At 40.1% G+C, this 21,670-nt stretch overlaps 1 protein-coding gene across 4 annotated transcripts in view; it reads left to right on the top strand.

Annotated features, from left to right (window-relative positions):
* Nucleotides 1-21,670, top strand: part of DENND1B (DENN domain containing 1B) — a 295,461-nt gene that overhangs the window by 183,162 nt on the left and 90,629 nt on the right. For all 4 annotated transcript variants that reach the window (XM_084851502.1, XM_084851503.1, XM_084851505.1 and 1 more), the window contains one exon: nucleotides 19,158-19,258. In XM_084851502.1, coding sequence (XP_084707628.1) covers nucleotides 19,158-19,258 — 101 coding nt within the window. The remainder of the gene's footprint in view (nucleotides 1-19,157; nucleotides 19,259-21,670) is intronic.

Here is a 21,670-nt window from a genome sequence, read left to right as displayed (position 1 = left end):
TATTCATAAGGGATATGATTTAGGTCATACCTGAATGGTTTCGTGGTTTTCCCTACATTCTTCAATTTAAGCCGAAATTTTGCAACAAGAAGCTCATGATCTGAGCCACAGTCAGCTCCAGGTCTTGTTTTTACTGACTGTATGGAGCTTCTCCATCTTTGGCTGCAAAGGACATAATCAATCTGATTTCGATATTGACCATCTGGTGATGTCCATGTGTAGAGTGGCCTCTTGTGCTGTTGGAAAAGAGTGTTTGCTGTGATCAGCGTGTTCTCTTGGCAAAACTCTATTAGCCTTTACCCTGCTTCGTTTTGTACACCAAGGCCATGCTTGTCTGTTATCCTCGTTATTTCTTGACTTCCTACTTTAGCATTCCAATCCCCTATGATGAAGAGGACATCTTTTTTTGGTGTTAGTTCTAGAAGATGTTGTTGTCAGGAGCGCCCTAGCTGACTCTTACAGTTCCCTCCAATAGCCAGCTCAAGACACAGACGAAAAGGATTCTTTCCAAGGCTTTATTCCTTTTACAACTTAATGACTCTTTTAGATGCTAATCACCAACGACTAAGTAAGGAACTGCACTGGGGTAGTTAGCAGAGTAGCCTAAGCTCCAGGAAAGGCAGTTGTTCCTCGTTTGAAGGAGGGGGGCGGGAAGACTGTGAACTTATGGGCTATGGAGAGGGCCTCCCTCTTACCCTTGGGTCCTTGGGACGTGACTGTTTTAGCGCCAAGCAAGCAGAGCACCTCCTCTCGGCGCCCTCCATCTGACGCCGCTCCCTGCATCTGCGCAGAGCGTCCAGCAAAGCCCCATCCCCTGCTCTCTCACTGCCAGGATCATTCTCTCTCTCAGGAATGCAGGCAGGAGTTATCTCTCCCTGCCGCTGTGCCTGTGAGAGATGAGCGAGCTCCTCTCCCACGGGTTGTTGCTCTTCCTGAGAATCAGAACTGCTCTGGGACTCTATGGGCTCAGTTTCCACCTTGACAGTTGTAGGTCTTCATAGAACCGATCACCCTAAGCTTCTTCAGCCTCAGTGGTTGGGGCATAGACTTGAATTACTGTAATGCTGAATGGTTTGCCTTGGATTCGTACTGAGATCATTCTGTCGTTTTTGAGATTGTCCCCTAGTACTGCTTTTCCCACCCTTTTATTGACTATGAGTGCTACTCCATTTCTTCTAAGGGATTCTTGCCCACAGTAGTAGATATAATGGTCACCTGAATTAAATTAAGTTCGCTGATTCCCAAGATTTCAATGTTCAATCTTGCCATCTCATGTTTGACCACCACCAGCTTACCTTGATTCATTGACCTTACATTCCAGGTTCCTAAACAATATTGTTCTTTACAGCATCGGACTTTCTTTTCACCATCAGACACATCCACAGCTGAGTGTCCTTTCGGCTTTGGCCCAGCTGCTTCACTCTTTCTGGCGCTACTTGGAAATTCCCTCTGCTCTTCCCCAGTAGTATATTGGACACCTTCCGACCTGAGGGGCTCATCTTCTGGCATCATATCTTTTAGCCTTGTGATACGTTCCATGGGGTTTTCTTGGCAAGAATACTGGAGTGGGTTGCCATTTCCTTCTCCAGTGGACCACATTTTGTCAGAACTCTCCGCCATGACTTGTCCGTCTTGGGTGGCCCTGCACGGCATAGCTTATGGCTTCACTGAGTTACGCAAGCCCCTTCACCACAACAAGGCAGCGATCCATGAAGGGGCTGTCATGTGTTGGCATTCTACAAATCCAGAACAGAACCCTTCTGACAATCTCAAAGGCTTTATGTTTGTTATGGAGGCCCTAAAAAAGGATTGCAAGTTTCCTCCCAGAGTTTTGCGTCTTGGATAGTACATACTATAAAGTTGGCTTATGAAGTTGCAGGATTGAACCTCGACGGTCACATAAAGACTCATTCCACTAGAAGCATGTCCACTTATACCATGTATAGTCGGGGAGTGTTGATACTGGACTTGTGTAGAGCTGCGACATGGTCAAGACCATCAACTTTCATTTCACACTAGAGTAGGGATGTATGAAAGTCACTTACCTTTTACGAAACTTGATTTGCGGTGGGGGGGAGGCGCTGTGTCCCTCCCCCCGAAATTCTGGCCGGGGGGGAGGCGCCCAGTCCCTCCCCCCGAAATTCTGGCTGGGGGGGAGGTGCCCCATCCCTCCCACTGCGAATCCTGGCCAGCCGGGTCTGCAAATGGCAGCGGCCATAGCCGCTGCCATTTGTGTCCCTGCAGTCAGCCGTGATAGGCTACGTAAATGTTTACGTAGCCTATCACGGCTGAGTTTAAAAAAAAAAACACCGCGCGTACGCAAATGGCGGTGCCCATTGGCGCCGCCATTTGCGTTGCTTATTTTGGCTCATCTAGTCTACGTAAACATTTACGTAGACTACGGCGAAAATAAGGGGAATGCAAATATTTGCGTACGTGCGGTTTTTGCGTACGCGCGGGTTTTTTTTTTTTTAACTCAGCCGTGATAGGCTACGTAAACATTTACGTAGCCTATCACGGTATTTTTTAAAAAAATCTAGCCATGATAGGCTACGTAAATCTTTACGTAGGCTATCACGTTTTTTGTTTTTTTTTAAACTTGGAAATGGTGGTGGCAGGAGCCGGTCGGAAGACCGGCCGCTACAGCTGCTGCCGCCAAACCGCCGCCGAACCAGAGCCGCCGCCGCCAGGGAGATTCGCCCAAGGTAAGTCCCGTCCGGGGGGGGGGCAGACTGTTTCGCCACCGATTTTGGGGGGCTGAACGCGCTGGCATTCGGCCTCCCCAAGATTCATGGCGAAATTCTCTGACATCCCTACACTAGAGGCTTGATGTTCTAGCGAGAACAGATTGCTGTTTCAGCCATGCAGTCCTATCATCAGTCCTCCAATAGGACTTGTCAGCACTCCTGCCCTCCTCCAGTAAGTGAGCTTGTTAATCGCTCATATGTGTGATGCACAAGACCATGAAGAAGAAACTGTAGTTCTTCCAATAGTCACCTGTGCATTCACACAATGCACCCACCGTCCCCGCTTCGGAGTCGATATTACTATTGTTGTCAATGTTGAAATGAGAAAGTTTCCTCGGTAACAAGGCCATTAGTCGGTCTCAAGGAACTGAGGGAATGAGTGGGAACCCACTGGTATATGTGCAGTGAGCGGTGGGGGAGGGTTCCCACCAAAAATGTTTTTCCTCAGCTAGAGAATGTTCCTGAATGAAGCTCCGTGCAGGCGCAGAGCCCACATGTGTGAATGCACAGATGACCACTCAAAGAACTACAGTTACAGGTAAGCAACCTGCATTTATTGTTAATAACTATTTGCTGATGTCAGTATTAATTCTTTGTTAATTGGAGTGAATGTCTCCAAAAAAAGTTCTAAGCTAGGTTTATTGCCTGGCTCTGAATCAGGCTGCAAGTGGTATTATGCATGTTCCATTTCATTTCAAATCACAAATTCTTGGAAAAGTTGCTTTTACTTTAATGACTCTACCTGAATTGAGCAGCATTTGAACTGAAACCCGCATACAACATTTTATGGTCAACAAGCCATTTCAGCTGTTTTACTCTATTTTATTATATTCTAAATTTATTTTTATTTGTTTTGGCTTCTTCCTGCTGTATATTTTCCCTTTCCTGGAGTTACTGTTCCAATAAGATGAATTACATCATAATTACCTTTAAGTCTAACTGATGGTAAACAAGGTGTGGGTATGGGTGTGCCAAGAGTTCACCTTGTGTTTAAAAAGTAATGCAATAAGCAGTCTTCAGAGGACTGTATGTATTGTGGAATATTTCAGAATTGTGTGCTATATAAACAAAAGCTGTTAGCTGCTACTCTAGCTGTTGGACAGTTGACAAACATGCAGAAGATATCCCCCCCCGCCCTCCGCACCACCACCTTAGAAGCAGTGTGTGCACACATTTATTCATTCATTCGTTCATTTGATTTGTACCCTGCTTCCCTGCCAAGAAAAATGGCACTCAAGGTGGCTGACAATCATAAATAAAACTTTATTAAAACAATAATATAAAATGCATTCAAAAACAACTAAAAGCACAACAATTAACAGAATAAAAATAATATCCAACCCAATAGACCTGCTTACATACCAAAGGGCTGCTTGAATAAAAAGATATTTGCCTGCCAGCAGGATGGCAAAAAGGAGGCAAACCTATCCTCCCTAGGCACTGAGTTCCACAGACTGGGAGCGGCCACCAAGAAGGCCCTCTGTTGCATCACCTTCAAACGTGCCTCTGAAGGCGGTGGTCTCGAAAGAAGGGCCTCTCCTGAAGATATTAAGATCCATCCAGGCTCGTATGGGAGAAGGCAGTCTTTCAGGTAGCCTGGTCCAAAGCCACATAGGGCTTTCTAGGTCATAATCAGCACTTTGAATTCTGCCCAGAAGCAGGTTGGCAGCCAGTGAGGCTGTTGTAACAAGGGAGTCACGTGCACCCTGTTACCAGCCCTGGTCATCAGTCTGGCTGCAGCATTCTGGACCAGCTGAAGTTTCTGAACAGTTTTCAAAGGCAGCACCACAAAGAGCATATTACAATAGTCTAAATGGGATGTAACTAAAGTATGCAAGACTTTAGCATAATAGTGGCATAGTGTGTGTGTGTGTGTGTGTTTAATGTGCAAACACAGATTTGTTCCTTTATGGAACAGGGGCAGTGGGCAGAATGGTTAAAGATGCAGAAGAGAGAAAATGGGTTAAAAGTGTTGTAGCAGAGGAGGTGAAGGATCAGAAGAACACTTTAAAAAATGAGGGCTGATTCTGAAGTGTCAGTTTTAGTATTCTTGCCTTACAACATGCAAGAATACAATTCAAAACTGCCATATGCATGAGTCATCTCCATATCATAAAGTTACATGAGAGACTGACATATAAGCTTTAAAAGAAGTTGATAGCTTTATAGTGTCATGAGCCCCCAAAGTAGTTCCACTAAATAGTAGTGCCAGATTCTGTACTCTCTTACCTTCATCACAGATGCCAGTGACATTTCTGTCATATGAAAGTTAGGGATGCATAGAAATGCTAAATTGACCTTTTTTCCTTCTTCTTCATTGAACTATTCACTCCCAACTGTTTTAGTTTGGCATGAATCTTGGAGTTGTATGCAGGGTTTTTACAAAATATTTTTGTATTTTTTACAAAAATATGCAGGGTTTTTACATTTAGTGTCAGAGAGACCAGAAAGCAGCAGTGCTGGAAGATCTGGGCAAGTGTCGAGCTCATTCCCTCAGCATAAGTTCAGAAAGTACAAACTGAACAAGGGAGCAGTGTTTTGGTTCATGACACAGGTGATTCTTGCTTCAGGGTACTGTTCATTCTGTAAATCCTAGTTTCGCTCTGTGAACTTCTGCACTCTGTCTCTTCGATATGTGTGTATTTTTAGAGATGGAGTGAATTACAGTTTTTAAAATGCTTAGCTAATCTTTCTGGTCCTCTCTCCCTCAGTGTGTGTGTGGGTGCGTGTGTGCGCGCACGCATACGCATGCACACGCACGCACACACACGGTGAGGGAGTGGTAAGTGGAGAGCTTGTGTCTTGGGGTTGTGTGTTCTCTCACACACACACACACACACACACTCACAGAACCCCAAGACACAGGTTCTCCACCTATCTGATTGCCATGGAACTGTGCTTTCCAGTATTTTGCTCTCCAACTATTGGGTATGTGTAAAAGTCTGTTTCTCTCCTTTTCTCAAGGCAGTAAGACTTGTTCTGTTAAATATTTATTCACAGGGACTTTTCTTAAGTTGTTATTCATTGTATTCAGTCTTGTAGGCATTGTGTGAAGGAGTTATTCAATTTTGTATTTTGATGTAACTGTGGCATCTGGATCTTTATCTTCAGTTTTAGTTAGTAAAGATTTTAAACTTTTATCCTTATCCGTGTCCCTTCACTGGGGTGTTAACACCCTACAGTGACTTGTCACTAGAGAGAAAATCTTAACATCTGGCAGGGTTAAATCATAACATTTAACTCTGGAATGACTACTAGTATTTGGTTTACTGTCATTTATTTTCAGTTACTGGAAACAACTCATATCTCAAGACACACAAGTATAGAAATTCAATGTTCCAGCAAGTCCTTGAGAGAGAGAAACAATTTTGAATAGATTCTCTAGAACTAGATATTCTTCCATATGTGGAGTTTATTTAGACTATAGTAGTTACCAATATAGAAACATGTTGTGGGAAGAGTTCAAAGTAAGTTGGTATCATATTCTTATAATGGAGAATCTAAAAAATACAGTGTGAATGAACCCTGAAAAATTAGGAATTGAATGCACAGAAGAGAGGTGTAAGAGTGAGTTTGAATGTGTGTGTGAATTTTAAAGACGATGATGGTGATGTACATATTGCTTTCCAAACAAGGCAGCACTTAATGTACAGTATAATAAAAGTGTTAAACACTGGTAAATCCATAAACAGACTAAAAACATCAAAAACTGATGCATATAAGAGTATACTTAATATGAAACTATTTGCACAATAGTATTTGTTATATATGCCTTTAGCATACAATGCAGACAGGGAAAAGGTGACCGCGTGGAAGCAAAAGAACGGGGATATTGAAAGAACATGAAAGATGACAAGGATTAGGAAGAGGGTATGTCACAATATCATCAGTTAAAAGATCAGTGATTCATATCTAACTGAAAATGTAAAAAGCGAAAATAGACATGTTGGCTGTAAGCAAAACTCTAAAATCCAAATGTAATACCAAAAGCTTGCACATTTCTTGTGATCTTTTGGTTGACCTAATAAAGGTATCACACTGATATGAATTTTGAAAATGTTATTATTACATTTTCAAACATTATTGTTGGTTTAATTTAAAATTTCATATTAGCAAAGCTAATCAAGGTGGCTAACAGCAGTAGTAAAATACAATAAGATATATACAATAAAAAAGATCAAGACTGAATACAGCAGAATAAAAAGTAGTGACATAAATTACATTAATTTTGAATTAATAGTTCAGTTCAGTAGTTCAATTAATAATTCAATTTTATGTAATAAAAATACTAAAAACAGGAAATCGTTTATCAAATTTGGACTGCAATCCTGTGCATACATTTTAGTAAGTCAGACCCATTGAATTCTGTGAGACTTATTTTTCAGTAGACATGCACAACATCATTCTGCCATTTGCCTAAAAGATACATGGTTTAGATAAAGAAAAATAACTTTTAAAACAATTCCCCCTCCCCCCGCAGTTCTGTGTGTGATCAACCCTGCATTGGAAATCTATGGGATCTAAAGTGATTATTGTGCCTGGTATGTGTGCCAGCTTCCATGGTAATGGTTAGGTGTTATCCTCTTTTCTGTTCTCTTTGTTCAGTTATCTGGCTTTTATGCCTTCAGTTTGCTTTTAGCTGAGCTGCTGTTGAAAGCATCGTCTTCCCAGGGCCTGGGGAACAGTTTGCTTGAGATGTTTCTTATTCCACCTGTAAAAGAGTTAACATTATGTCATGGCAGTACTTCATGTTGCAGGCAGTCCCTTTGTCCAAAAATAAAGTGCTGTTAAAGAAGTGGGAGAAGAATGAGATATAAATTAAGAGGGGGATGTAGTTGGACAACAGACAGATTAAGCAAGGAACAGATGTCTTAAAATGGTAGGGATTTTATTAAATAGCATGCAAGACTGAATAATCGTCTTGCTAGATCAACCAGAAAGACAGTCTGGAGTAAAGAAAATAAATTGAACAATTGTTGGGATAGGAATATAAAGACATAAAATTGTTTAGGTATTTGGGAGCAAAATGGAAAAAAGCATATCAGTACTAATTTCTTCAGACACTAGATATTCAAAACCAATGAATAGTATTAATATCAATACAGATGATTTGGGGATTTAATTATAACTATTGTAGTTCCTGCAGTATAAATATTATGTATTTATATATTTGTGAAGTCACTTATCAGATGCAGTAAGGATAACCTTGTTCAGTCATGAAACTAACAACATTATTGCCTAGCTAGTGAGTTAAGCCACTCCTCTGATCATTTCATTAATAAACCATAAATTAGAAAGGGTTATTTTAACCTTTTAAGTAAGTTTCATGAATTAGCCAAAGGTATATTGACAGTTTCAGGACTTAGGCAGAGACAATTGCTTTAATTTAAGCAACTTTGGGCAAGTTTCATGAATTAAGAAAAAGTGTGAACATTACATTGAACTGGGCAGAACTGTTGCTTTGCAAAATTGCAAAAGGTTGCTTGTACAGACATAATATCGTTATTACTGTTGAAGTTGCAGGCAAGTGTAGCTGGCAGTCACACTAAGGATTAAAACTTTATTCATAATGCTGCCTTTTCAACTGACAAATTTGCTAGAGCTCTCTGTTGATGTAAGATAAATGCCCAAAGATTGTACAATTAATGGATTTGTAATCCTACAGTAGATATTAAGTGGTATTAGATTAAATCAGTGCTTCTTAATGATTATGAAGTCAGGACCTTTCTGCCCTCAAGCTTTCTTCATGCACCCCTAACCTAAAGTTTCATTATGTTATTGGTGTTAGATTAAATCAGTTTTTCTCAGACATTGCTCCTTCTAAACTTCTGCACCCTCAGTCTGAAATCTTATTGGAGGATTAGATACCTGTGCAGGTCCTTTGTGCTGCTGCTTCTGTACTGGCCTAGCTTTTGTGATACCAGGGGTGGGCAACATGCAGCCAATGCACTGCATGCACCCAGAGGTTGCCCATGTGGTCCGGTGCATGTGCTCTGCCATCCCATTCTCCCCCTGCACCTGCGCCCTGTAAAGCAGCAAAATCGGGTTTCTTCCTATCTGCCAATCAGGTGTTTTGTGGGCTAGTAGGAGCCCAATTCTGCTGTCAAAAGTATCACAGAATCATCTTGGTGCCTTTCCATGCATTGCTTCATCTCTGCCAGCAGCTTGGAATTCCACTCCTCCTCAGGTGTCCCTTTAGGTTTTCAGCTTACATGTGGTGAAAGTATCTTAGTGGCAAGCCGCTGTGTATATACCATCAAACCACTCAATCTCTAGAATTAGGTGCAGTATAATGTCTTGTCAGCTTAGGGAGGAATCAGACAAAAACATTCCCAGTCTAAACCTGACGGCATCATACTGAACGATGACATCAAATGCTTTTGACAACAATAATAATATCAACAATGGCAGCCCTTGTGCTTTGTGCTAAGATTGGTTCCCAAAGGTCTGTTTTTTCTCCGTACCATTTTTCTATCTGATATCTCGTTTCTCGTCACGCTTGTGTTTAGCTTTTTTTTTTATTACCACATAGCAGATCTCAACCCAATCCCAGCATGTTAACAAATGGGATTTATTCAACAAGTTGTTTTTGCCGTGGAAGTATTCACCTATTTTAGCTAAGCTCATTGGTCATGTCAATTCCTGGTTTTTAAAAGGATTGATTTTATATTTCTTTGCGTCTACAGACAGAAATAGAACTTAAACATTTTAGATGAAGGATGGATATGGGGCGCAGGGTGTATTGAACTGAGCAATTTACTTCTTGAAACTGCATAGACATCTCAGAAACATAATAACTTTGAGACTAAATGTATTTGCATGATAGGTCTCAAAGTCTCATGGTTATAAATCAGTCGTGCAAATATACCATATTATTCAGAGCAAGCTGAGGTTTTTATCTAGACAAATAAAAATGCTTGAATCCTAAGCATTTGTCTACCCCTAAAAGTAGTGGTTAGAGTCAAGATTCTAAAACATACATCTGACAAAATGAGCTCTAATGTACAGAAGCTTTAAAGGCAATCATTTATTGCCTTTAGTGCAGGGGTAGGCAACTTTAGTACAGAGGTAGGTAGCCCTTGCCACCATAGTAAATGATGAGGGATGATGGGAGTTGTAGGCCATAAAATCTGGAGGGAAACACCCCTGCCTGTTGTGGTACCAGACACCTGTTTCCATGAGTGATTTGCTCCGAACTGGCTGCATGTGGAGGTTGTTAGGGATACATGACATCATGGCCATCCAGCAGTCACCCCGGAGCTTATTGTGGAAAAACTGGATTTCCTGAGACTGCTTATAGTCCTATTCTTTTTCTTAAGTTGGATTCTCCTCGGTATAGTTTCTGTGTGCCCCAACCCCCACATTGACCTCGGGTATACTATGCCCAGGGGTGTGGCTTTCACTGTGACCCTGGTTTCCTGTGTGTTTCCCAACCCTGCACAAACCCATTAGTGTCTCCTCAGAAGTAACTCCCATTGTGCTGAATGAGGCTTGCCCTCTGAATGCCCACATCAGAACTTACAGAGATCCCCCTCAATTGACATGGCACAGTTTAAAATCCAAATTCCTAAGTGCGGTAAAGCGGGATCTCGAGGCTCCAATTCTCCTTTGTTTGGTTTATTGCCTTGGGGAACAACTACTTCAACCCTTAGTTATAGAGATCCTGTGAGTTAAAATGGGGGCTGGTTTCCGTCTTTGTGTTCCCCCCATCTGTATTTCCCAGCACAAGCATATGTATGTCTACTCGGAAGTAACTTCCATTGTGCTCAATGAGGCTTTCTTCTGAAATGCAGGTGCATCTGGACTTTCAGGAGAAAGGAGAAAGGTGGGGAGAGGGGGGAAGCCTCTCTTATTGGTTGAGCAGCCCCTGCCAGTCAGATGATGTTTACTCCAACCCCCACCCCCACATATTTGTTGCCCTTCAATGTGTTTTTGTCTACTTAAGTTATCTCCAGGCACGACCTCTGGGTCTGATCCACCTACATATTCACTGTGGATGCTCTTTCTGTGGCAGAAGATGCAGAAATGTGTGACACAAGTGTTCCATCTGGAGACCCATATATGAACTCAATTAATGGAGGTTCAGTTGAAGTAATTCCCCACTCCCAAAGGCATCAGCTTTATGCATTATGTTATGTGCATGATGGAAGAGGAGTGTGCACCTGCCCTTCCACTATGAGAAGAGGTTCTGTCACCACATGAGCTGGCCTATGAAACATTCCTTAGTAGCATCTGATCACCATAGATGTGCCTGGTACCCAATTCCAGACTGTAGTGCAGGAGAAACTAGCATTAACCAGTAATGATGTTGGATGTGGATTTCTCAAGCTTTCAGAAAGTATGAGACAAGTAAAGACAGGAATGGGAGAAACAGAGACTCAGAATGGTCACACTGCTTACAAGGGCAGTGGCATCTGAGCAGTTGGGTATATGGAAATCAGAAATAAACATTAATTATAAGGTTGAGAGAAAGGGTAGATGGTTCAATGACTAGGAACTGACCATTGGTAAGTAGGATAGATAGCAATTTCTGGGGGTGTCTGAAAGCATCGACTATTTTTTTAATGTTCTTTTTTTTTAACAAATCTTATGGATTGCCTAGACGTTGTGAATTTAGATTCACCATAGAGCTGTAGCATCACATACTCTCCTAAGCCTTGAAGAAACTTCAGAATTATCTACTGAAGAAAGGATGTTATTTATGTATGTTTGCAAATTATTGCAATGAGCGGAGTTGCTTGATGATTTTTCTACAGACTGTGTTCTGCTCTTTGGCACATTTAGAAAAAGCCATCATTTGGTACAGATGATCTTCGCTAGCCATCCTGATAAATGAAGCCAGGCGTTTTGGAATCCGAATTCTCTCCAATACCACCAAGTTCCTACACAATGAAGTATCTTCCTGTATGCCATGGTAGTTAGAGAAGATCAGTTCCAATGCATTCCCTTTTTTCTATTGTCTTTATAAATAGCTTGTTAGAACCATATTACATGGTTCCTTTTCCTTTCTTCCTGTCAGAAGGAACTACTAAAAAGAAAGCATTGCAGTTACATAAATGGGCCACTGATTTGGAAACGGTATTAATATTGCAAATACTGAACCATAGAATAATAGGGAAAACTAAACAACAGTGTTTAGTGTTCAGTAGTGCAAACTACAAAACCTATAGCAATAATTTTAGTGGTTTTTAAAAAATATTTTAAAAACATTATTTTAAAAGAAAAAGTTAAATTATATGTAGATGAAAAAAGAAATTATAATAGATAAAGTTTAAATAAATCAAAATATTAAAGGTTAGGTTACAACCTAATACTGCTTTAACACTTTCAGCAATAACACTCTTTGTTGCAGTGTAATTTACCTCAATTTACAGTTCAGTACCCAGAAATCTAATATCATCATTGGGATATTATGCTTTAAACTGTGCATTCTAAAAATGGATACATTCCAGTTTTCATAGACATTTTTAATTTTATTTATACCTTTTCAATATCTTATAAATGTGTAAATGTTACCATTAATAAAATACTACAAATATTCTTCAACCAGTCTGCTATATTTGGTCTTTCAGCAGTTTCCCATTTATTGGCCCCTTAAATGCTTGCTGCCATTACTAGGTTGACCATTTTTCATAATACTCCGTTAAAACTATGTAGCTCAGAGAAATCTAATTAGTTTTAGTGTTACTGTGAACAATATGTTCCTTATAATAGCCTCTACTGCATTCCAGTGATCCTTAATGCTATTGCACCCCATATCCATGTCATTCACATTAGAATACAGAACACCATCAACAAATTCTCGAAATATTCTTATTATATTTGATCTATCTAGGGTAAGATACCATTTGTATAAAACTTTGTAATGATTTTCACTTAAATTGGTTGAGTTAGAGTACTGTACTTAATTCTGTAATATGTTCTTCCACTTTCCAGTGGTATCTCCTCATTACAATTACAATTCTATCTAACCTTAAGCCTACGAAATCTTTTCCCCTTTCAATTCATTTGATATCAATAAATTATATACCTTTGACATTAGACCCTTAGTTAATTTGAGATATATTAACAGTTTTTCAAAATAATTTGAGCCATCCTACTAATACTAAATATTTTAGTATTACATTGCCATGTAAAATATTGTACAGAATGTCTAATTAGAAAGTACTGCAAAACAAGGGTTATTTTAAATCTAGCATTTTGTGCAGTGATATGTCAATTACTTTCTTTTGCTATACTTATAAAATATTACAATGCTATTCTACTTCACTAAGTCTCAATTTTTTTCAGACCATAGCAGCTTTTGTGTTTTCCTCTCTGGGTGATTTGCTGCTCTGTTCCTCATTCCTGAGGCATAGTTCTTTCCGAGGTGGTACACCTGAATTTGGACCCTACCAGTTCAGACTGCAGATGGGGGCTCATGTGATTGCATGCTCCACTGTCCCCTGAAATAAAAGTTTTAAAAAATCACTCCTCACAGAAAATCAGCATGTCAGGGAGCAGGGTTCTAGCTTAGGCATCCCCTTGACATAATAGTTTCTGAATAGAGTGAATTATTTTATACAAAGGAGCATTTGATTATGTAAACCCCCAGCTGCAGTATGAAATGGTACAGGCCAGGTTTGCCAACGCAGGAAGAACCAACCCGGAGTTTCATGGATGTCCTCTGAAGAAAGACCTGCCTTTGGTCCATTAGCCTGTGAAAAAGCACACTTGGGGGAGAAGTGAAATTGAAACAATAATTATATATACCTGTTGTGTAAATAACTCTTAATAGCCTATTGCATGCTATACTTAACTTGTCTCCACTCCTGCCCATGGTTTCTCCTGTTTCCCTTCCAGTTGTCTGAGGCTAGAAGAGGGAAAACAAGCCCCATCCATGTACACAACCCTTTAGTGCACTCCTGTGTAAAACAGGCCTGCACTATTGAGGCTTAAGACTGAGCTCTTCTTCTGTCTTGCTTCTCAGTTTAAAGAATCAGTTGCCTGGAGCCAATTCTTAAGACTAGTTACACTTCATATTTATTCTGTTTATAAGGTAAATGTAATATTTGTTAATTTAAAATATAATTCTGCTAACATTGGGTTGGATCTTGATTTGGTCATACTTAGAGTAGGCCGATTGAAATCAGTGTGACCTGCGTTAGTCATGACTAACTTGTCCCACTGAATTCAATTAGTTTACTCTAAGCATGCCTACAAACAATTAATATAACAATGTGAAGTCTGTTCATTTGTCTCAGACCAGCATTACCCTGTTCTGTGAGTGGAAGGGAAACAGGCAAAATAGTGTGTCCATACCCCTTTTCACCCTTCCCTTCCTGTGGCCTCCGATGCCACCAGGTAGAATTCTTTTTATCTCTCTGTCTTTTTCTGCTTCTCTACCCCTCTGCCTTTCTGCCCTAGGCTTTTATCTCTTAAAATTATTTTTTTCTCTCCTGAACTCTAACCAGCCCGAAGGGTAGTTCCGTGTTCATTTCTGCCAGCTAAGTTTCTATTTCCTGAGATGAAATTTCTCTCTCTCTCTCTCTCTCTCTCTCTCTTTTCCTTGGATCATCTGTTGAACTTTATAATCTCCTGACTTCTTCAGCAAACTTCCTGAGTTCTACATTCTGACTAAACATATGATCTCTAAGCTATTAACCTTCTGCTGAAAATCATCCGCGCACGCACGCACGCACGCGCGCGCGCACACACACACACACACACACAAGTTAACCCCATAATATCCTAAAATTAATCTAAATACAAAAATGGAGGACATAAATTTCCATCTATACATTTGTTCAATGAAAGAATAAGTCTTTATTTGGCTTTTTTCCCAAAGGAAGGTTGCTAATCTTCAGCTGTTTCAGTTTGTCTGTTTGTTGAAAGTCCTAGAGAGGTAGCAACTTTCAGGCAGCTTGATCTGCAGTCTAAAATGCAGTTATCTGATCCATTGATAGAAATATGTGCATGGAAATGGACTTGTGTGTTTAAATAGTGTTGATGCAACAGGCCAATCCCAGGGTGGGAAAGCTAGCATCCAATAATGGGTTAATGCATGTGGATCCACATCCCCTTAACCCAGATATGGGGAACCTCTTTCAGCCCGAGGGCCAAATTCCATTTTGGAAAAGCTTCAGGCCATATTCCAGTGGTGGGTGGGATCAAAGGCAGCAGGGATGGGGCCTCAATTCCAAAAAATACCTGCTTGTTGTAGCTTAAAGGTCGTATTGCTAGTAACTAAGCCTTAGAAGAGGAATTTCTTTGGGGAATGGGGAAAAACTGCACAAAAGCCAGGAAATCACCAAATGATTGGTGATTGGGGAAAAGGGGGTGGGACTAGGAGGAGGGAGCATTATACTCTGGGGAACCCTGGGACACCAGTAAGGCTCAATTTCATCCCCTGGCCTGAGGTTATCCCCCCTCCAGCTTAAGTGGTAAAAGTTTTAATATTTAAATTCCTGATTTGTTTGTAGTAAAAATTAACTGAAAATGCAGTACTTAATTATGATAACGCATCACGAGTATTAGAGAAATTATACAGGAAAGTAATTGGAAATGCATCCAGCAGAATAAACATTACAGAGGAAGACAAGCTATTCATTTACTTAAACATTAAATTATCACTCTAGCAAGAAAACAGTAATTAAATGGCAGTTATCTTAAGTAACAAAGGGGGAAGAAATGCAGCTCTGTAAAATTGCAGCTGTTTGGCATAGAGGTAGGGGAAAAATTAATCAGAAATGGGCAGCTTAACTGTGGAATTATGACATCTTTGGCTGCCTGTAGTATAGCTGTCAGGCTTGGCCAGTTTGGTGGTCAATAGTGACATTCTATGTGTCAGTGAACAGAGTCTCTTGATACTGTAACCTGTAGTTCACACATTACTGAAGCTCCAACTGTCGAACATTTAAGTCCCTTGGTATTACTGCATCTTGCAGCCTCTCCTGACTGGCTCATGTTTCATTCTTTGGCAATTTGCCCTAATGATATCCCTTAGGAGCTTTCAGACCCTCTTCTTTTCCATATTTAATCCTGTTAGATTAATCTGAGTGAAGAGCATACAGTGCTGCACAAAACTGTACTCTCTTGTTTTTCTGCTGCTTATGTTTTTTTTAAGAAGTACGTTCTTTTCCCTGCTACTTATTTATGATGGAAATTTATAACGCAGATGGTAGAATAATTCTGAAATGCAAACATAGCCCTCTGAGATATCCTAGGTTTGCTGAATCTATTCAGATCTTTCTGTAAGCGAAATCCTCTTAAAGTATGGGGTATGAGAAGCTGTCAGAGGCATTTGAGCTTCCCTGACCACACCCAAACAGGGCATTCCAGGTGGCTGGTGCCACGCACCTTTCTTGGGGATGACAAGAAATCATAGGAGAGTCAAGCATTGGTTTTCACTGCCCATTTTCTTTTCTTATGATCTGTTCTTGTGGAACTAGCAGGTTGTCCTTTCACTGTTATTTGACTGGGCTGCCATGCTCTGTCCACACCCCTCAGTCATCCTCAAACACTTGTGTTCTTTACTTTTGAAAGGCCAGCAGTATAGGAGGTGCCAAAGCATGGCTCCTTCCTGTGCCACTGGTGGAATGTCGGAAGCCCAGGACCACATGGAAGGAATCCACAAAATGGTTCCTTCCTCCACCAACATGGGAGGAAGCCATCTTCAGATTTCTTCTGTGTGGTCCATTACTCCAGTGGCAAGAGGACTTGCACTGCAGTGCGCTCATGCTCTCTGATGCCTGTAAGAAGTCTCGCATAGGCAGAATACTTGATCCCAACGTAAGCTGAAAATATATTACATGCTTGATGACAGCCACACATTGGAGTTTCTAAGCTCTCAGCATCAGATGTATATTCCAAGTATAGTAGCTTTCCAGGATTATAGCATCAGGATATGTATTGTAGATAGGTTAAAAATAAGAAAGAAGTGCCTTGTTTTATATTCAGACTGTTGTGTCCATGCTACATCTGCTGGGGAGCATGACCTAGTTCACACGAAATACTTCTGATAGTTTTAGCTGGCTCCCTTTACAATGGGAAGGACTTGTCCAGAGAAGCAAAATTCATGTTAATCTCTCTCATAGTTCAAATGCCCCTTAACAATATGAGTGTGCAAGAGGCATTGCTTGTACACTTTGTGCATTGTAAAGCAGACTGGGCTTCGGAGACAATTGTTAGTAGAGATTAACACCTCATTACAGGAAAGCAAGACCCCAGCTTCTCAAATGAGATGCAGTTCAGCATTTATTCAGGAAGCTGCCTTGTAAGTGGTGCCAGCTTTGTCCTGTCTTCTTGCCTTTTTAATGGAATTTTCTTTCTCTCTCTCAAAATTGCTGTAGCATATTTAGGTTTACTTCACCACTGGCACTCTAAACCTATATACTCTTCACCTGTGCTACACCTGCCATGCCCCACTCTGTGACTGGGTTTTCACAATCACGAAGGGGGAAATAAGCCTCCGTAGCTTATTTCTCCCTCTGTGATCGTGCGAACAAGCCCTACTACTGCGGTCACCAGTGTCAGCTGTCTTCCACCAATACTGCGGTCATAGGTGCTGTCCTAGCTCAAGGCCACCATCAGGGTTAGAGCTGTAGCTGCCGGCTCTTTCTACCTTTTAACCTTAAAGGCCATGGTTCCTTCAATGGCTTTGAGAGCTGCATTTGCAACTTCCATACCACAATCTTGTGTTCATGATGGCGGCGCCTTTAATGCACAACTACACTATGCTGGCTCCATATGGAGCTGTTCTCTCTGCTAGCCTTTGAAATATACTTTCCAGTTGCTTGTTCACATGAAAATCTGGCTAGGTGAGAGACTGAGTCACCAGCACAGCGGCCATACTGCTGCTCCATTTTAAATGCCCAGTCGTTTGGCAAGTATAACATCACAAAGCCAAACTAATTTGGTTTACTGGACCATCTGTAAAGGTTTTTGTGGAGGAGGAAGAATGATGCAGGACCTATTTCTATGCAGAGAGGGGTTCTAAGGTAATTTATTTCCATGGCTCTTTAAAGTGTGAAGTGGATGTCTATAGGAGGCACAGTTTCTTGGGGAAACATAAGCTCCCAAATCCATATTTGTGTGTCACTTGATGACAGCAGAAGTGACCTAAGGAACGTCAGATAGTCCTATGTGTTTATGTTAGTCAAGATAGAAAGATGCAAGCCAAGGCATTTTCTTTACTTTCTCTTTATTTGTGCCTTCCCATCGTAACCTGATTCTTTAGCAAGGCTTAGTGTGGCAAAAATTGAAAAATGTTCTTTGGTAAAAAATGGAAGCTGCTTTATGATATGCCAATGTCTGCAGCTACATATGGTTACCTGCATAATTTGGGCTGCAACATTTTGCCAGTGAAAGAGCAGATATTTCCCTTACCATGGAGCCTTTCTGTGCATGCCAGAATCCTTTCTGCCAAATCCAAGTAACCTCCAGGTCAAAAAAGCATTCCAAAACCAAATTCTATGATATGAGAGATTCCACATGCAAAACTTTACGTCCCTTTCTGCCCTAACTATATACATGGAATGCACAACCAAGCTGGAGCATTTCTGGTGGTTGCAGTAGAAAGGCCCTTCTTGTAGGGCTGCCTGTGAATTTACACAGGATTTATGCCTGTGAATGCTGTCCTAGGAGAAAGCACAGAGTAAACATGTACAGGATTGTTCTTCACATAGCTGTTTTCAGCTCACTGTGAAATGAAGTAGAAAGAATTCAATATACCTACCTTTTGTTTTATTCTTTACTTCTTCACATTTGCAATACTTCTGCACATAGGTGGGTTTTGAATCGGCTTTTTTCTGGTTAGCCTAGTACAGATATTGCATTTAATTTTCAAGAAATGGTCTCTAAATTCTATTCCACAATGGCAAGCTGTATTTCTGTAAGATGAATGGGAATATTTGATCATTTTCTTTTTTAATTTTGCTGATCCTGCACTGATCCCCCTAATATTTTTTTAACCTGAAGAAGTTTATAAATTTGGGTGCCAAACAAGATGATTTTTAAAAACACAAAAAATCACCCTCTACTATGATTACAGCCCGAATTGTACCTTCATATGGGAGATATTTAAGTACAGCATGCTGCTCTTGTGCATTGGTTCAAACTACAATGAGGACAGCATAAGCAGTTGCCTTTGTCATTTTCAGTGGCAGTCTTGTGCATATGGAGCCATGTTTAAAGAAAACTAAATGTTTGGGGGAGGGCTCACAAATCTGAATTGAGGATACAACTATTTGCACATACCTTTATGAGAAGGTGGCAAATTATTGTGGTGTTGCTGTTCTATTGAGTTATATACAGGTACCATTTTATCCAAATATTCTATATACATTTCTGCTCTTGTTATTGATTAAAATGGTTTCCATTCTTTGTTATAATAGTTAATTTGATGTCAATTCTGTCTGTTTTGACTTATAGTTAACTGCTTGTATTCATGGGTCAGCCGCGCTGCTATATCCAATGTACTGGCAACACATATACATCCCGGTGCTCCCTCCACATCTGCTGGACTACTGCTGGTAAGACAACACATATATATTCTTATTTTCCTCTATTTTAATTGAGTAAGCTAACATATAGTTGTTTAATTTCAGGAGCTTCTTAGGGTGATGTAGGCTAAACCGAGATTGTACGTTAAACCCAGTGCTTGTGATGTAGGCCCAAATTGAAATGATTCTTTATTTGGCATAGGTATATAATGCAAGTCAAAGGTGCATGCTTAAAATTTAGCATATTCTTAAGTGCACCAATGCAGGACTAAGACATCAAACATTTGATTCACTGGACCTTATACCAGTGAAGTTGCTGGTAGACACAATCCAACATTTCAGTTGTGTAGGGACTTCCTTTTCTGTAGTGTATTAACAAAAGTGCTCCACTTGGAAACTCTCCATTGCTGGTTCTGAATCCCGCATTGTGGGTTCTTTACTCAGAAGATAATCAGGAGGCCCCTGTATATATATGATGAGCCATTGGATTCCAGCCTTTTCATGATTACCATTGTAGTATATAAAGGTTTAGAGATTGTTTGGGTTTTTACATGCAAATATTTTCTATGTGTTATGTATCATATTTTAGCGCTTAGCAGGCATCTCTTGTATTTAATTATGATGCAACTCCCATGTCAGCATTTAAATGATAGGAGCACATTTAGGGATCTGCTTCATTGTCATGTAGACAATTTTGTCATCTGGACTTGGATGTTGTATAACCACACCGGAAAGACCTGTTAAAGAAGGAAATTATGTTTTTTATGGGTTTTTTTAAAAATCATTTAGGTTGAAGGGCAGAGAATAAAGACTCTTATTCAAATTAACATGGTGGCTAAGCTAAAACAAGAAGACACGCCCCAAGGATGAAAACACTTCCCAAAGGATGAAATACATAATTTCATTAATTTATGTTGTCTAAAATATACAGAGAAAGTTCAGGATTTTACAAAGATGTCTGGCTTCTTTTCTAGTGCTGCCCAACTGTCTGAGTGGTCTGATTGCCTTTTATATATACAGTTAAATTTAGACATTGATGTAGCTTAATTTTATACAACAAAGAAGTAGTTGCTCTGACCACTCAGTATAATTTCTTGCCCAACTATCTTTTTGGGGATAGCACTGTATGAGAGCGTGGTACATGGTGTGAAGTAGCATATGTTTTTTAGAAGCTCTATTAGCACTCTAACAGGATTAGACAATTCCACTTAAGAGTTGCAAAATGACTTCTTATGAGATTTCCCCCTTTCTGCAGAAAGACATAGACAAGCTTCTTTTCATGAGAAAACTTTAATTATTTTCTAGTTAGCTACCATGCTCTGTATAAAATAGTAATTATTTTAGGAAATGATGCTCTAGATTAAAAACATCTTTCAGTAATAACATGCATAAGTGATTAGCAAAAGAGAAGGTATATATACACATGCCTTAATTGTAGTGATTATTTTCATGCTTCTATTACAGTGTCTTGCTTCCAGTTCATTTTCTCTGTTGTCATAATCTACTTATTGGAAACAGATCATGCTAAACTTTCCCCCAGTATCCATTTTCACTTGAAGTATGAAGAGGGATAAACTTTTTGAATCATGTTTGGCGTTTTTTAAAAATGAAAATCTGTGTTTCTGTTTTTTAATATAAATTGAGCATAATACTTCACTCTATTTTGGACATTTTAAAAGTAATATCTTGGGTTAGATCCAGAGTGTCCTTCCACAGAAGAGGTCCTGCAAAGGCTTCCTCTGGAAGAAGAGGAGAAGAAATTTTAGCCAATTCCCACTACACAACTTCCCACACTGTTCTGGAGAGCCCCCAGACCCCAGGGAGCTACAGGGGGAAGGAGGAATTGGCAAAAATCACATTCTCCCTTCCTCCAGTGGGAGTGTCCCATGAGCAGACTTCTGCTCAGGGGAACTCAGAATCCTGCCCCTTGAGTCTTATCTGTCATGAATAATTTCCAGGAAGTTAGCAGACTCATTCTGGCCTATACAGCTCTGTATTAGTGGTGCACATTATTACTAAGAGCAATAGCAGTATTAGCAACAGCAGTTGAAGTAATTTATGAAATATTATAAAATACAAAATTCTTTGCACATCTTTTATCTCTGTTTATATCTATACAATGCCTATTACAACTCCCAGTTTACAGATGGGAACTGAGACTGACGTGCCTAATGGCATCTTGCAAGAAAGCAACTGAGCTGGGATTCAAACACTGTAATCACTGGCCCAGTGACTATAGCATTTTATGACCATGACCATAGCTCCAATTCAACAGTGAAATCTCTTTTAAACAACCAACCTGACAATCATGTGAATTGTAGCAGGTCCTCCACACATACGAAGTGGGATCCCCCAACCAAATTCCTCTATTAAAATTCTCAAGTTATATCAAGGAATATACCACTACAAAAAGAAGAACTACAGTTGGTACATGCCTCCCAT

The sequence above is a fragment of the Heloderma suspectum genome, chromosome 4, assembly GCF_057233095.1.
Source record: "Heloderma suspectum isolate Gila_16-S chromosome 4, 16-S_ref, whole genome shotgun sequence".
NCBI lineage: Eukaryota > Metazoa > Chordata > Lepidosauria > Squamata > Helodermatidae > Heloderma > Heloderma suspectum.
This window is presented reverse-complemented; position numbering and strand designations above follow the sequence as displayed.